Consider the following 13188-nt stretch of genomic DNA (forward strand, 5'->3'; position numbering starts at 1 on the left):
GGTACACGATAGTAAGGCAAGATCGTGTAGGAAAAACAGGTGGCGGGTTGGCCATTATTTTTGATAATCAGTGTAAGTGTAAAATCAATCAATTAATTTGGAATGGCAGTAAGGTTATGTTATTTCAACTCACCTTAACCCCTCAGTTTTCCTTTTCAGGAATATTACTCTATCGTCCCCCTGGCCCTGCTGGCCTTCTGCATTTCCTAACTTGGTTGCTCCCTACCTGCTTAGTGCAGCTAACTTCACCATCTTAGGCGACTGGAATCTTCACTTTGACGATTCTACTTGACCTATTAGTACTACTTTGATATCCGACTTGGTGGCCATGAACATCATGCTCTCTAATATAGGTCCTACTCATGAGGCTGGCCATCTATTAGATCCAATTTTTTCTAATATTCCCAACATACGCTGCTCTCCGGCTCTTCCTGTGACCTGGTCTGATCACTTTCTTGTGGAGTTTAGGAGCTGACCAACTTAACTGTACCCAACCTAGGAAGTAGGATAAATTCAAGAAACTGGGGTAAACTAGGCATGGAATTTTTAAATAAATCTCTAATTGAAACTATGCCTTTTATCAACCAGGTTTCCATGATAAATCTAAATACTATTATGAATTGAATCTCGAACTCGGTTGACACTTGTCTTCCTTCCTCTTTACAGAAAATAAAGGAACATCGTCCCCCAGCTCCTTGGTTTTCCCTAAGTGTATAAAAAAAAAGAGCAAGTGTAAAGCGTTGGAAAGACGCTGGAGGAAGAATTATGCTTCTGAACTTAAACAAATCTATGAACAGTCAATTAAAACGTATCATTCTCTTTGTAACACTGCTCGGGCTGACTATGTAAGCTCTACTATTTGTAATGCTAAAAACTGCCCTTAAGTTCTATTTAAAATGATCACAGAACTCTCAGGTGCAGTCAATCAAGCTCCTCCTCCAATCCTTTCTGAGCCTAAATGCGATATCGCAAAGTTCTTTCCTAATAAAGTAGAGCAGATCTACTCTACATTAAATGTTGCTAAGATCCCCACTTTGCAGCAAAGTAGGGCCATCCCTGGCTTATCTAATAGTGGATCTCAGTCAGAGGTCCCAGATGGACTTAGTTTGAATGTTTGAGACCACCTTCTTCTGTCATATTTTAAAAAGCATTGAATCAGGTTCTCCTCGGGACCTGTTCCCTGTTTCTATATTGCAAAAAATGTAGCCGTCTACCTTACAGCTGATTTGGGAGTTACTTATTGCCTCCCTTGAGAGAAGCCCTGATTCCTCTTGAGTGGAAACGTGATGGTTCGTCCATTGCTAAAGAAGGCTAATGCCGATCCAGACCAGATGTCCAACTTCCGCCCAATTTCCTTGCTACCTGTGTTTTCCAAAATCTTGGAAAAACACGTACATTTACAACTGACCCATCATTTGGAAACTAACAAGGTCACAATCAGGTTTCAGGGAAGGATATTCCACAGAAACTACACTTTTGGGAGTAAGTGAAATGATAAGTGGGCGTATGGATGCTGGTGACACTGTGGCGCTCATATTGTTAGATCTGAGCGCCGCATTTGATACGGTATCCCATTCTGTGCTTCTGCAGACTTTACAATCTATTGGCATTACTGGACAGGCCCTGAAATGGTTGGCTAATTTTTTGCTGGACCGTACGTTTCAGGTTTTCTCTACAGAGGCAGCCTCCAAGACCTATGCCTCTCCCTATGGAGTCCCACAGGATTCGATTCTTAGCCCTTTATTATTTAACATTTATGTTAAACCCCTAGCCCACATTGCTGAGCAGGTAGGACTGTCGATCTTTTCCTACGCTGATGATGCCCAAATAGTTTTTTCCCTTTCTGCCAAAGAATCTTCGAAGCCCTCGTCTCTCCAAGTTGGGCTTTGCAAAATTGCACATTGGATGCAAGTAAATTCACTTAAGCTCAACGGGGAGAAGACCGAGGTATTAGTTTTAGGGAAGAACAAAGAGCTTTGGGGCCCTCAACATTGGCCCCTTGAATTGGGTGCCCTCTCCCAGCCTACCAATCAAGCTCGCAACCTGGGTTTTATCATCGATGACCCTCTCTCGATGAGACCCCAGGCAACTAAGGTGGCTGCTACTTGCTTTTTCATCCTTAAATGGCTGATGAAAATCTTGTGGATGCTGTCTGATTCCACAAAAAGAACTGTAATCCAAGACTTGGTCACCTCCTGCCTGGATTACGGAAACATCCTTTTTTGAGGAGCTAATAAGGATGTTATTCGCAAATTGCAAGTTGTGCAAAATGCTACGGCTCACTTGCTTTGCCGGATGCCGAAAACAACTTCGGTCTCAAGTTCCCTGCGTGAACTCCACTGGTTGAAAGTGGAAAACCGCATTAAATTTAAAACTCTAACGTATATGTTTAAGATAAAAATAGGCAAGGCCCCTGAATATTTGAATTCCATTGCCAAACTTTACATCCCTTCTCGCTCTCTCCGGTCAGCAAATAGAGCAAATTTTTCGGTCCCGAGGTATAGACTCACCAGGATGGGCGGTCGCTCTTTTTCATACTTGGGCCCAACCTTCTGGAATTCTCTTCCTCTAGTACTGAGGAATGAGACTAGTCTTGTTCACTTTCGTAGATCTTTAAAAACCTGGCTATTCAATCAATAGGTCCTACTTACACCTTTTGTGTATATTCAGGCGGTGCTGGGAAGCCCTTGGGTAGCTGTACGCGCCTTATAAAAGCAAAATCACATAACATAACATGTGTGCCCTGTGGGATGTGTCAGTCTCTTAGCTTTATTATTTATAGAGCATAACTATTACCCCAAAAATGTTGTCTTTGTGCTTTACAAATGCTTCAGTTCCTTTTCAGTAGAGCAGACTTTGCCAGACACAATGAAATCTTCCCAGCCGCCTCTACGAGATAGAATTCCAGGACCTTTTCCTCTTATTCTAATTCGTGCCTTCATCATTGCCCACCTGTTCTCTTCCATTCACATTTTTTTCCCTTTGCTTCCCTCACAGCACCTGGAGCAGAACCTGCCTGACTTGCATCTCACCAGCTTTGGGCTGATGGACACGACGCTGGAGGAGGTATTCCTTAAAGTCTCAGAAGAGGATCAATCCCTGGAAAACAGTGATGCAGGTAAGAATCACGCTGAGATGCGGTTCACATCACGCTGAGACGGCTCCCTGTCTTGATAGATAAATGCTCTGTCTAAACTATCCTGAAATGGGTCATGGACTCTCCAGTGTTTGCAAAGCGGAGGTAAGGACATCCCTTGTTTTGAGGGCTTGGGTTTGGCCCATGTTGGTGAACATCTTGTGGCAGAGTCCCATCTATGTTCTGCCAGCACAAGCCCTACCTATGGAGCCAGCCAAAGTTATGGAGATAGTGGACAGAAATAGGTGTTTTAGTGGATGGCTATCCCCGGCCTTACTAAAAGTTAGGGCTTTTGTCCAGTGTGTATCTAGTGGTAGATAACCATTCGCACAGCTTGTGGACCAAATTAAAATAACCCCTTGCTGAAGAGGAGATCCAACTAGAAAGAAACGAGATGTTCTTGTGAAAGCAACACCTTTAAACTTATTTTATTGATTCATCTGTGCCTCCTTTTGATGTTATGAATATCAGCCACACTGAAAGCAGCTTCAGGCCACTGTGCATCGTTGAGATGTGAACAATAAATTACAGTTAAGTTTGGATAATGATTTTGGAAATTTCAAAAGGACATTGTCAGAAAAATATTTTTTGTAAACACCGATTGGCTTGGAAGGAGGTCGACATGTTAGACGTTCTATCAGATCTTGGGGATTCAGGATGTATTAAGTATTGAATACCTTGTCGAGTGAAGGTACTCAATAAGGTACTATGAAAAGCACTTCGCTGCAAATGTGCCAATCAGCACGTTACAAATTTGGAAGATCCTAATTTTCCAAATCTTCCTAAGACACAATTTTCATAAAAGGATAGTTCTGCACCTCTCAACCCCCCAGAAATACCTCTTAAGCACTCCCACAAGACAGGTGACCTCTAATTTAAGCTACACAGGTGGGAGCAGATTATTCACTGTTTGTCTCTAGTTAGACTCTTCTTTTAAAAGCGTAGTGATTTTGGGATATATGCACTGGTGGTGTTTTTCACGATATTTAGTCACAAAAGTTAAATATATAACTACGTAATGTGTTGAGGTGCATGCTAATCTTTTAATACCTCTTGTTTGTTTAAAGAGGGTAAAAAAAAAAGAAAAAGCTGAGCGAAGTCTACAACTGTGATGGAATTCACAAAACGAGTGCCACAAAATGCAGACCTGTTACAAATATAACAACCAGGTGAAAATGGGGCACAACTGTGCATCAATTAAGCGCATTACAATCTATCATTTTTCTTTCTCAAAGAGAATAGATCTATTTTGCTTCTTTTAGTTTTGACACTTGCAGGTAGTAGAAGCAGTGTTTTTTTTTGTGTGCATGTTGTCACATAGTAACATCTGCAACATGTGAACATGCGCAGGTTCCACAGTGGTCCGACTCCTGTCCAGTCTTCTGCTAATTGTAGGTGGCCCTTCCTAAATTCAGGATAATTTTATTGTCTAGAGTGAGAGGATCACCCGTCATATAGATAATGGTCTGTCCATTATGTTTGTAGAATGTATATTATGTGTATTAAGAGGGAAGCCTTGCCCCAGGCTTCATACTCCATAGTCCCAGATCTCGGAAAGGTGCATCAGTAGGGAGAACTCTTCTATCCTGCAAGGGCTGCTCGCCTGTGCAGACAATTTGGGGAAAAACAGCATGCACTTCCCTCTTGAAAACTCCTTCGCTTATGAAAAAGGATTTGAAAAAAATGATATTTGACCAGCTTTGTCCTCCAAACACTGAAAACGTTGTGTACCTGTCCCCGATTTCCCCAAAATCTGAAAGTTCACACCGGCCTAGTGTAGGAAATGAAATAACAATTGAGTAATCTAAAATTGACCTTAAATAAGTCAAAGCAGGACAAAAGCTTTGAAATATATTCTTTCTACTGTTGGCTACCGATGTGAATGAAAATGACACTTATCAAGCTGATCTAAAGAATAAACCCCTGCTGTTTGTATTGCAGATATTAAAGAGTCCAAAAAGGATGCTTTCCATCTTGCTCCCCAGATCTGTCCCAAGCCTGATGCCAATGGGGCAACTCTTCAAGAAGAGGCTGCAGTTGCTTTGGAGAAGTCGCAGACGGGTAACCGAATCTATGGTTCGCCGCTGGTGCAGGCCTCACCGTGCTCCTCATCCTCGCTGGGCTCCGTACGTGGCGATGAAGGTGGGGCTTATTCCGAGTTCTTTGGGGACTATTCGCCCCTGTTTGATAATCTGCAGGACCCTGATAACTTCAGTTTGCAAGGTTGGTAATGCAGCCATGCCCAGGCAGAGCCTTTAGTCTTTGCTATGATGTGATGCTTGGTACTGTTTCCCCTCTGTCTTTGCCAAATTGCAAATTGGTTTTTTAGATTTTGGGCTGCACAGGTTCCTTAGAATTTTCTGCAATATATTCTTCTACTTGCTTTGCTGTCTACATCTAAACCTGTTGTTTTGTGTTGTGAGGAATACGCTCATGGATGTTTTGTTTTATAATCATATTCGTTGGTTGAAATTTTGGGTCGGTGTCTGGAAGATTGTTGGGAAGCCTGAAAATGAGTTCTAAAGCAATGAAAGAAACCTAAAACCGGTTCCTCTCAGAGGAGGGTATTGCAAGTCACACAGTAGTTCCACTTGGCCATTGGCCAAGTTCCTTTATAAGGTCATGTAACTCTGAGGTGACTTGCAATATCCTTATATTGTACAGCAGCAGGTAGTTCGATCCTTATAATACATGGTCAAACCATCACTGTTCCCACAAAACTGTTTAAATCATTGGTGTTTTGCCGTTTCAAGCTCATTTCAGACAAGAAAATAAAAGTAGACAATCTACTGTAAAATTAAATGTACCAAAAAGCAGTTTTTCAAAAAATATATTAAAGTCAGTTTAATGTAATTCAGATTACAAAATGCGCTGGCTCAGATTGTGTAGAAAAATCTTTCCTCCAATGACCTATACAATGCAAAAACATGTTGCTATAAATATCTCCTTTCTGCTGATCACTTTTTCCTGTTAGAAGAAGATATCTGAAGAAGGAAAAGCCAGTTCCCATTTTTCTTGCTTCAACTGTGGCTATAAATGTTAAGGAAACTTTTTGAGCGCAAGAATACCTGGATGTGTCTTGGCGCTTGCTCAGCAAAAGTAGGCTAGGATTCGGGAACCAATTAAAAAAAAGATTTTTTTTTCAAGTGTCTTTCTGAATGCTAATAAGCTTGGCATGGCTTTGATATTGGGGGGCAGTTCATTCCAGAGTCTGGTAGAGCAAAGCACAAAGTTTCTCCCTCCCCAGTTGGTCCTTTTGATCCTGGAAATAAATAGTAAGATTGTTTGCCCCGAAGGAGCGCAGATATCTGGATGGCTCATATTTTTTAAAACTATACCTAAAGTAATCTGCCCCACCTCCATGCAGAGCATTGTAAGCAATGCAAAGAGCTTTGCATTCGGTAACCTGCCTTTCATCCTGGTTGCTGTTGCTGACAGCAGACATTGTGACTTCAGAATTCAGCTGTAATAACGTATTACAGTCGAGTAGGTATATTATACAAGTTGCTTGTGATAAATAAATTAGAGACGGGGTTTTTAAACGGGCTTTCCGGCTCTCATGTATTACAACAAATATTAAAAGCAGTAAAAGTATTGTATGCTCCCGTAGTAATTTTTCGGAACTGATCGTGGACAAAAAGGATCGTAGAGTAAGATTTAAAGCTGGATCCAGGTGCTGCAGAGTAAAGTCCCACTCTAAAAAAGTCCTGTGCATTACAATTGAGCTCATCACTGAAGTCCTGTTGTGTAATATGTATATCCATACCAAGGTGTAGCCCCTGTGTGGTATGATGCCCCAGGCCAGAGCAGAATTACATGTCTCCTGGAATGCGTTCATTGTAGTGCAGCCTGTATTGTGAAGTGTTGCCTGGTCAAACCCAAGTGTGGGTGCTCGATGTGTAAGGGCCTCCAGTAACCACAGTCAACCGGAGTGCCGCCACCTGTTGTAATCCAGTCTGGACCAGTGTGTGTACCTTCTACAAACCTCCGGTATCAGACATAGGTTGAAAAGTTAGAGGATTGTAAGGTGGAAGACACAGTGCTTACCTTATGCTTTACAAGAAATGTACAATTATACACACTACCCAAGTATCCAGATGGTATAGCCCTGGAGTCAGCCCTCTCTACCCAAGAACATCATCTGTTGTATTTTCTTTGAGCCTGTGCAGTGTTGTCCCAGCCAGCCCTGCATGGTTCTATAGTGCTGGAATAATGTTGCAATGACACCTCGTTCTCAATGAAGAATCAAAAGAAGCGAAGGACCTGATTTGTGGTTTGATGGTTGATACGCGGGCCATCAGGGTTTCAGAGGACATTACCTCTGCCACCCTGACGACAACCGTCGGACATATTTAGGAATGACTACCAGCCTAGCCGTCCTCACTGTACACTGAAAGGATCCGCTGTCACATCAGTTCGTTTCAGGGTGGAAACTTTAGTGGACGGCGCCCATCAGTTTCGACAGTCATTGACCAAACGCCCAACTCAGCATTTTGTTTCTGAAAAACAAAACAAATGACTTTGTGGGGATTTTCTTCCACGATATAAGGGTTATTATTTTTTCTGCCCCTCACCCCCAGGTATTCCCTGGTGACAAACAGTAAAAAAAAAAGTACATTATGCCATGCACCCTAAATAGACAGGTCAGTGTAATATCCTTCATCTGATAGCCCTATGAATAGGCCAACAAGGGCTCCATCTATGGAAAATCTGAGGTTCGCCTGCCCCTAAATGAGGCGTCGGAACTAGGGTTTGGCAGATTGGGTGTCGGATTTACGATGGAATACCCTAACTGCCAAACGCTAAAACAGGCCCTCAGTGTCTTCAATGTACATGAAGTCAGGGCACAGGCATGAGAGGGGTGCAAAATGCTCAAGTTACATATTTAAAAGGCCAGAGGAGAGACACCTATGAACAAGCCTACATTTAATAGGATGACATTTCAAAACAAATGGAGAAAGAGAAACCTGAGATGTTACAAACAAGAAGAACTAGGACGGCCATCAGGAAAGCCGCCACCATTTCCAGTAAAAATGAAACAAGTGCCTCATTATCGACAATCTTCAAAACAGACATAAAGTACAGGAGTGCCAAGGGCAAGACATTGGCTGGCATTTTATAACACATTTCATAATGAGTACAATTCTCGAGCCAGCTTGAAAATCATCACAACGCCACTTGTTTCTGATCATTGGGAACCATCCGAGGCATGTACAGTACACGTTTTGGTTAAAGGGAGAACAGCTCAGAAGCTACTGTATTGTGTTAGGACTGTGGAGTTACCGATACAGGTTGTTAATATAAGGCCAGGCCAGAGTGTACCCGCAAAAATAGGAAGATTGCAGAATGAAGCAAACCCTGTTCCTTGCTCAAATGAGCAAGGGCTTTCTTTTTTAAAAATTTGTTTTATAAAAGGTATATACAAGAATCCTAAGTCCCACAGACCCCTTGATGACACTTCCCAGGGAGAGTATTGCAGCGCCAAGCAGTTTGCTCCTCTGAGATGGATAACCCAGTTGAGCCAGCCTTTGTAACTGGTTTTGGTGGTGATCTTCCAGTTCGTTAGCGCCTGTTTGACTGCTGTCAGGAGAAGGTCCATTAGTTCTCTCTCTCCACCGGAGGAGAGGTCGGTTCGAATAAAAGCCATGGTGAGCGAGGCAAAGTTTGCATTTAAACACACTGTCTATGAAATCAAATACCCTTCCCCAGAACACCTTGAGTATTGGGCAATGGAAGATGAGATGCGCTAGGTCGCCCTTCCCTGTGTTGCAATTCTAGCAGAGGGGATTTTCCCTTAGACCTAGTGTGTATAAGCAGTCTGGGGTCCAGAATGTTTTGTGTGCGCTAAGACTGGGGTTATCTTGTTTCGGGTGGCCGAGGCCCACAGGGTATTCCACTCGTGTTCTTTTAGAGGGGTGAATATTTTTATCCCAGTATTCCATTGTTTTGGTGTTAAGCGTGGTAGTTTTTGGGCGTAGTAGTTTGTAAATTTGTGAGACTTGATGGCCTATTTTGTTGATGTTTGCTACGTATTGAAAGATCGAGGGTTGGGTGCTGGCTAGCTTTCACTTTGATAAGGCTGCTTTTATTTTTAGGAATCTATACAGGTCTAAGTCTTCCAAATGTTGGGATGTTTTCAGGTCTGCGAATGTAATAGGGATTGTCTCTTTTTTTCCAGTTGATGTAGGTGCGATATGCCTTTTACTATCCATGTATCATATTTGAGACTTTTCCCCTTGTATTTGATGTTGCTATTAGCCCATAGCGATTCTAATTTTGACCCTTTAATGCTGATCTCCAATTTCTTGTCTAGCTTTAGGAGTGCTATTTTATTGTTTCTAAAGATCGGTTTAGAAGTGTGCAGGTATGCGTATGTCGCTAGTAGGGCTATTGGGTTCAGGTTGTTCAAAATGACTTTTTCTACCTGTAGCCACACCGGTGTGTATTCTGGCACCTAGGCAACCCATTGTGTTCCTTGTTTAGCTAGGAAGGCTAATTGGAAGAGCCTTCAATCAGCTAGGTTCACCCCCCCTCGTGGTTTCAGTAGCCTCAATTTCTTAATACTAATCCTAGCTTTCTTATCGCGCCACAGGAATTTGGTGAACATTTTATCCATTTCCTGGTGAAAGTAGTCTGTTAGGAGAAATGGGAGCATGCTTGACAGGTAGTTTATCAAAAGCGTGACCATCCTTTTTAAAGTTTCGGTTCGTCCTATGTCATGAATTTTGGTGACCAGGCTTCTAGTTGTTTCTTTACTTTGTCTAGTAGGAGTTTCTCATTGTGGTGTAGGGTGTTTATCAGGTCATTCCCAAACAATATTCCCAAGTATTTGATGTGACCTATCTGCCAGGACAGACCTGACTCTACTAGCATGTCTCTGGAGCAGTAGATGTTTAGTGGTTTGCATTCTGATTTTTCATTATTCAGTTTGTATCCCGAAAGTTTGGAGTATACCGCGATTGTGGACATTAGCGCCTTTATTGAGCGCTTTGGCTGTTCTGTCATTATTAGAATGTCATCCGCATAGGCGTCAAGTTTTACTACGGACCCAGTAATGTCGACCCCTTTTATGTTGTCATTAAGTTTTATGTCTTGAATGAGGAGTCCAAGAGCCAGAAGGAAGAGTGACGGCGAGAGCGGGCAGTCCTATCTGGTTCCTTGTTGGAGCTTGAATGGGTCAGAGAGCGAACCATTTACCGTGATGAGGGATGTTGGTAGAGGGCCATTATCATTCTGATATAGTCCTCTCCTATGTTAAAGGAGTGCATGCATTGTTCTAGGAAGGCCCAGGATACTTTATCGAAGGCCTTCTCTGCGTCTAGCAAAAAAACAGAGGCCTTCTCTGCGTCTAGTGCTATAGCTACTGCCGGTTTTGTTCTCGTGGAGACTTGTTCTAGCACATGGCAGAATAGTTGTTTGAGGTCGCTGGACATACGGTTTCGCATAAAGCCGACTCGGTCGTTACTTATTAATTTGGGTAGGACCGTGTTCAGTCTGGCCGCTAGGATTTTGGCTTAGATTTTACAGTGAAGGTCTATAATTTTTCGGTAGTTTGTTTTTTGCCTTCTTTTGGGATAACTATTATAGTTGCTTCTGTCATGGATTGTGAGACCTTCCCTGAGGTTACTGCCTGGTTAAATACCCTTGTCCTGGTTGGGGCTAGTTGAGGTAGGAAGGCTCTTTAGAAATCTGCAGTGTATCCGTCTATTTCTTTTTAAAGAATTAACTGCCATTTCAATCTCTGTGCAGTTGATTTCCTGACCTAGTCTTGCTGTGTCTGCAGGGTCCAGCTTTGGGAGTCTCAGTCTGTGTTTTGTGCATTCTTCTTGTTGAGTACCTTGTCTGACTTGTATAGTTCTCAGTAGAAATCATGGAATGTCCTGAGTATTTCTTTGTGTCTTGTGTGTGTTTTGTTTGAGTCTGTGATTGTTGAGATCGCTACCTGGTTACGTTCGTGTTTCAGGTATGATGCTAATAGTTTCCCTGCTCAAATGGATTCGCACAGGTTAAGTGCTTGGCATTTGCTGAACCACAGTCCTGCTCTTTCGCTTATGGTTTTATTGTATTGGAACTTGTGTTGTACTAGGGTGTTTATGTTTTCAGGTTCTAACTTTTTATCTCATCCTCAAGTTGGGTTATCCTTAGTTTGTCTTTTTGTTTATTCTCGCTTCAATGCTGAATATTTTACCTCTGATCGTTACTTTTGGGCCTCCCATATTGTATTGGTGCTGGTCTCTGGGGTATAATTGTGGAATAGGTATTCCTCAATGGCTTCCTCAATTTCTTTTTTGTTGCTCGGGTCTGAAATGGTTTCGTTCCTGAAGCGCCACTTTCTAGGGATTGCTTCATTGTGACAGCCACTTAGTTTTAGGCTGATGGCTGAGTGGTCAGAGACTAGTCTTGGTGCAATCAAGTGTGTGTATCCCCCTGACATTAAGGTATAGTCTATCCTTGTGTATGACTTATGAGGGTTGGAATAGAAGGTGTTGTCAGGGTGTTGTAGTCTCCATGCGTCTTTGAGGTTGAATTTGGCGCATATGTTCTGAAGAGCTGCGTGGGAGTTGGTGGGATGGTACTGACAGGAGGACTGTCTGTCTATTATTTGATCTAGTGGGATGTTGAAGTCTCCTGCTACAATCGTGAGTTCGTCCTGTGGGATTTTGTCTAGTGTGGCAGACACTTCGGTCCAGAATGTAGGGTTGTCCGTGTTGGGGCCTTATATGTTTGCCACATGGAACCTTTCTTCCCCTCTAGAGAGGTTTGTTATAAGAAGTCTGCCCTCCTGGTCTTGTATATGGGAGTCTATCGTGATCTTCGATCTCTTGGAGACTAGGGTCAGGACCCCCCTCTTCTTTTTGTCTGCTGGGGAAGTCGCTAGCTGCGCTATCCATTTGGCCCTGAGTAGTTTGGCGTCTTCCTCGTCTAGTTTTGTTTCTTGTAGTAGTATTATGTCGCTTTTGGTCTTTGCTAGGTAGTCCACTATCTTCCTACGTTTAATGGGGTGATTTAAGCCCTTGACATTAAGGTATGTTATAGTGAGGTCTGCGGCCAGGGTGAGTGTTTTGCTGTTGGTCATCTGGTGTATTGTGGTGCGGTGGTTCTATGTGCCCAACACTCAGGTTCTGTGCTGCTTCTTGTCTCTTAGAAAACTGTGTTGCCCCCTTTTGTTGTGGTTCGGATCGCCTGCTCTAGTAGATTGACATATGCATTGGTATACAAGGTGAGGAAAAAAGAAAACGATAGAAAGTACAGAGGATAAATACCTGAGAGATACTGGTGTGGCTCCCCCCGGGTCCCCCCTCCCACCCATCCCTTCCCCCCTCCCACCCATCCCTTCCCCCCTCCCACCCATCCCTTCCCCCCTTCCTCCCATCCCTTCCCCCCTTCCTCCCATCCCTTCCCCCCTTCCTCCCACCCTCCGCCCCCCCGCTCCCCCTTCTTCACTAGATTGTGGAAGGTGCGACGGCTGGATCGCCATTCCGCCTCTCGGAGCGGTGTTGTCTTGTAAAGTCAGTTTGTAAACTCTAATTTATTTTCTACTCTAGCTCTGGCCTTGGAGTGCTCTGTATTAAGTTTGAGAAAACCAAAGTGAAAGGATACATTGTAGTCACTGAGATTTCCTTTAATCAGCTTCGGTCATCCCCTCTGCATAAGTGCTCCGGCATGCTGGATATTCGGTAGTGTCGTCCGTGAGTGTGAGGTAGTTGTTGCTGTTTTGACAGGGTGAGATGTATTCCTGGTGTGATCATCAGTCTCTGTGAGGTAGGGATGTTGTAAAGGCATTGGTGGGGAAACAAAGGGAGGTCGCTGTACTGTTCCTATGAAAAGTGTGGGAAGTGTTTAGCTGGCATGACCACAGATGTTAGAGTAACATCCTGGGGCATCCATTTTGTTGGATGTAATGGCCTCACACACCCCGAAGGATGTCATGCTTCATCATCGGCGGTTGCTCCTCGTCGGGGAGGCGGTGCAATCCCCGACGGGCTCACCTCAAAGAGGGGCTCTTTGGCGGAGATCTTTTTCCAACTGCCTTATGGTGAGGTGGGGGTGTG

At 43.3% G+C, this 13188-nt stretch overlaps 1 protein-coding gene across 1 annotated transcript in view; it reads left to right on the plus strand.

The window, feature by feature from the left end:
- The window catches only part of ABCA2 (ATP binding cassette subfamily A member 2), a 696743-nt gene that overhangs the window by 526381 nt on the left and 157174 nt on the right, over positions 1-13188 (plus strand). The window contains exons 26-27 of the mRNA XM_086921159.1: positions 2998-3118; positions 5078-5359. Coding sequence (XP_086777285.1) covers positions 2998-3118; positions 5078-5359 — 403 coding nt within the window. The remainder of the gene's footprint in view (positions 1-2997; positions 3119-5077; positions 5360-13188) is intronic.

Source organism: Lissotriton vulgaris, chromosome 5 (assembly GCF_964263255.1).
Source record: "Lissotriton vulgaris chromosome 5, aLisVul1.2, whole genome shotgun sequence".
In the NCBI taxonomy this organism is placed as follows: Eukaryota; Metazoa; Chordata; class Amphibia; order Caudata; family Salamandridae; genus Lissotriton; species Lissotriton vulgaris.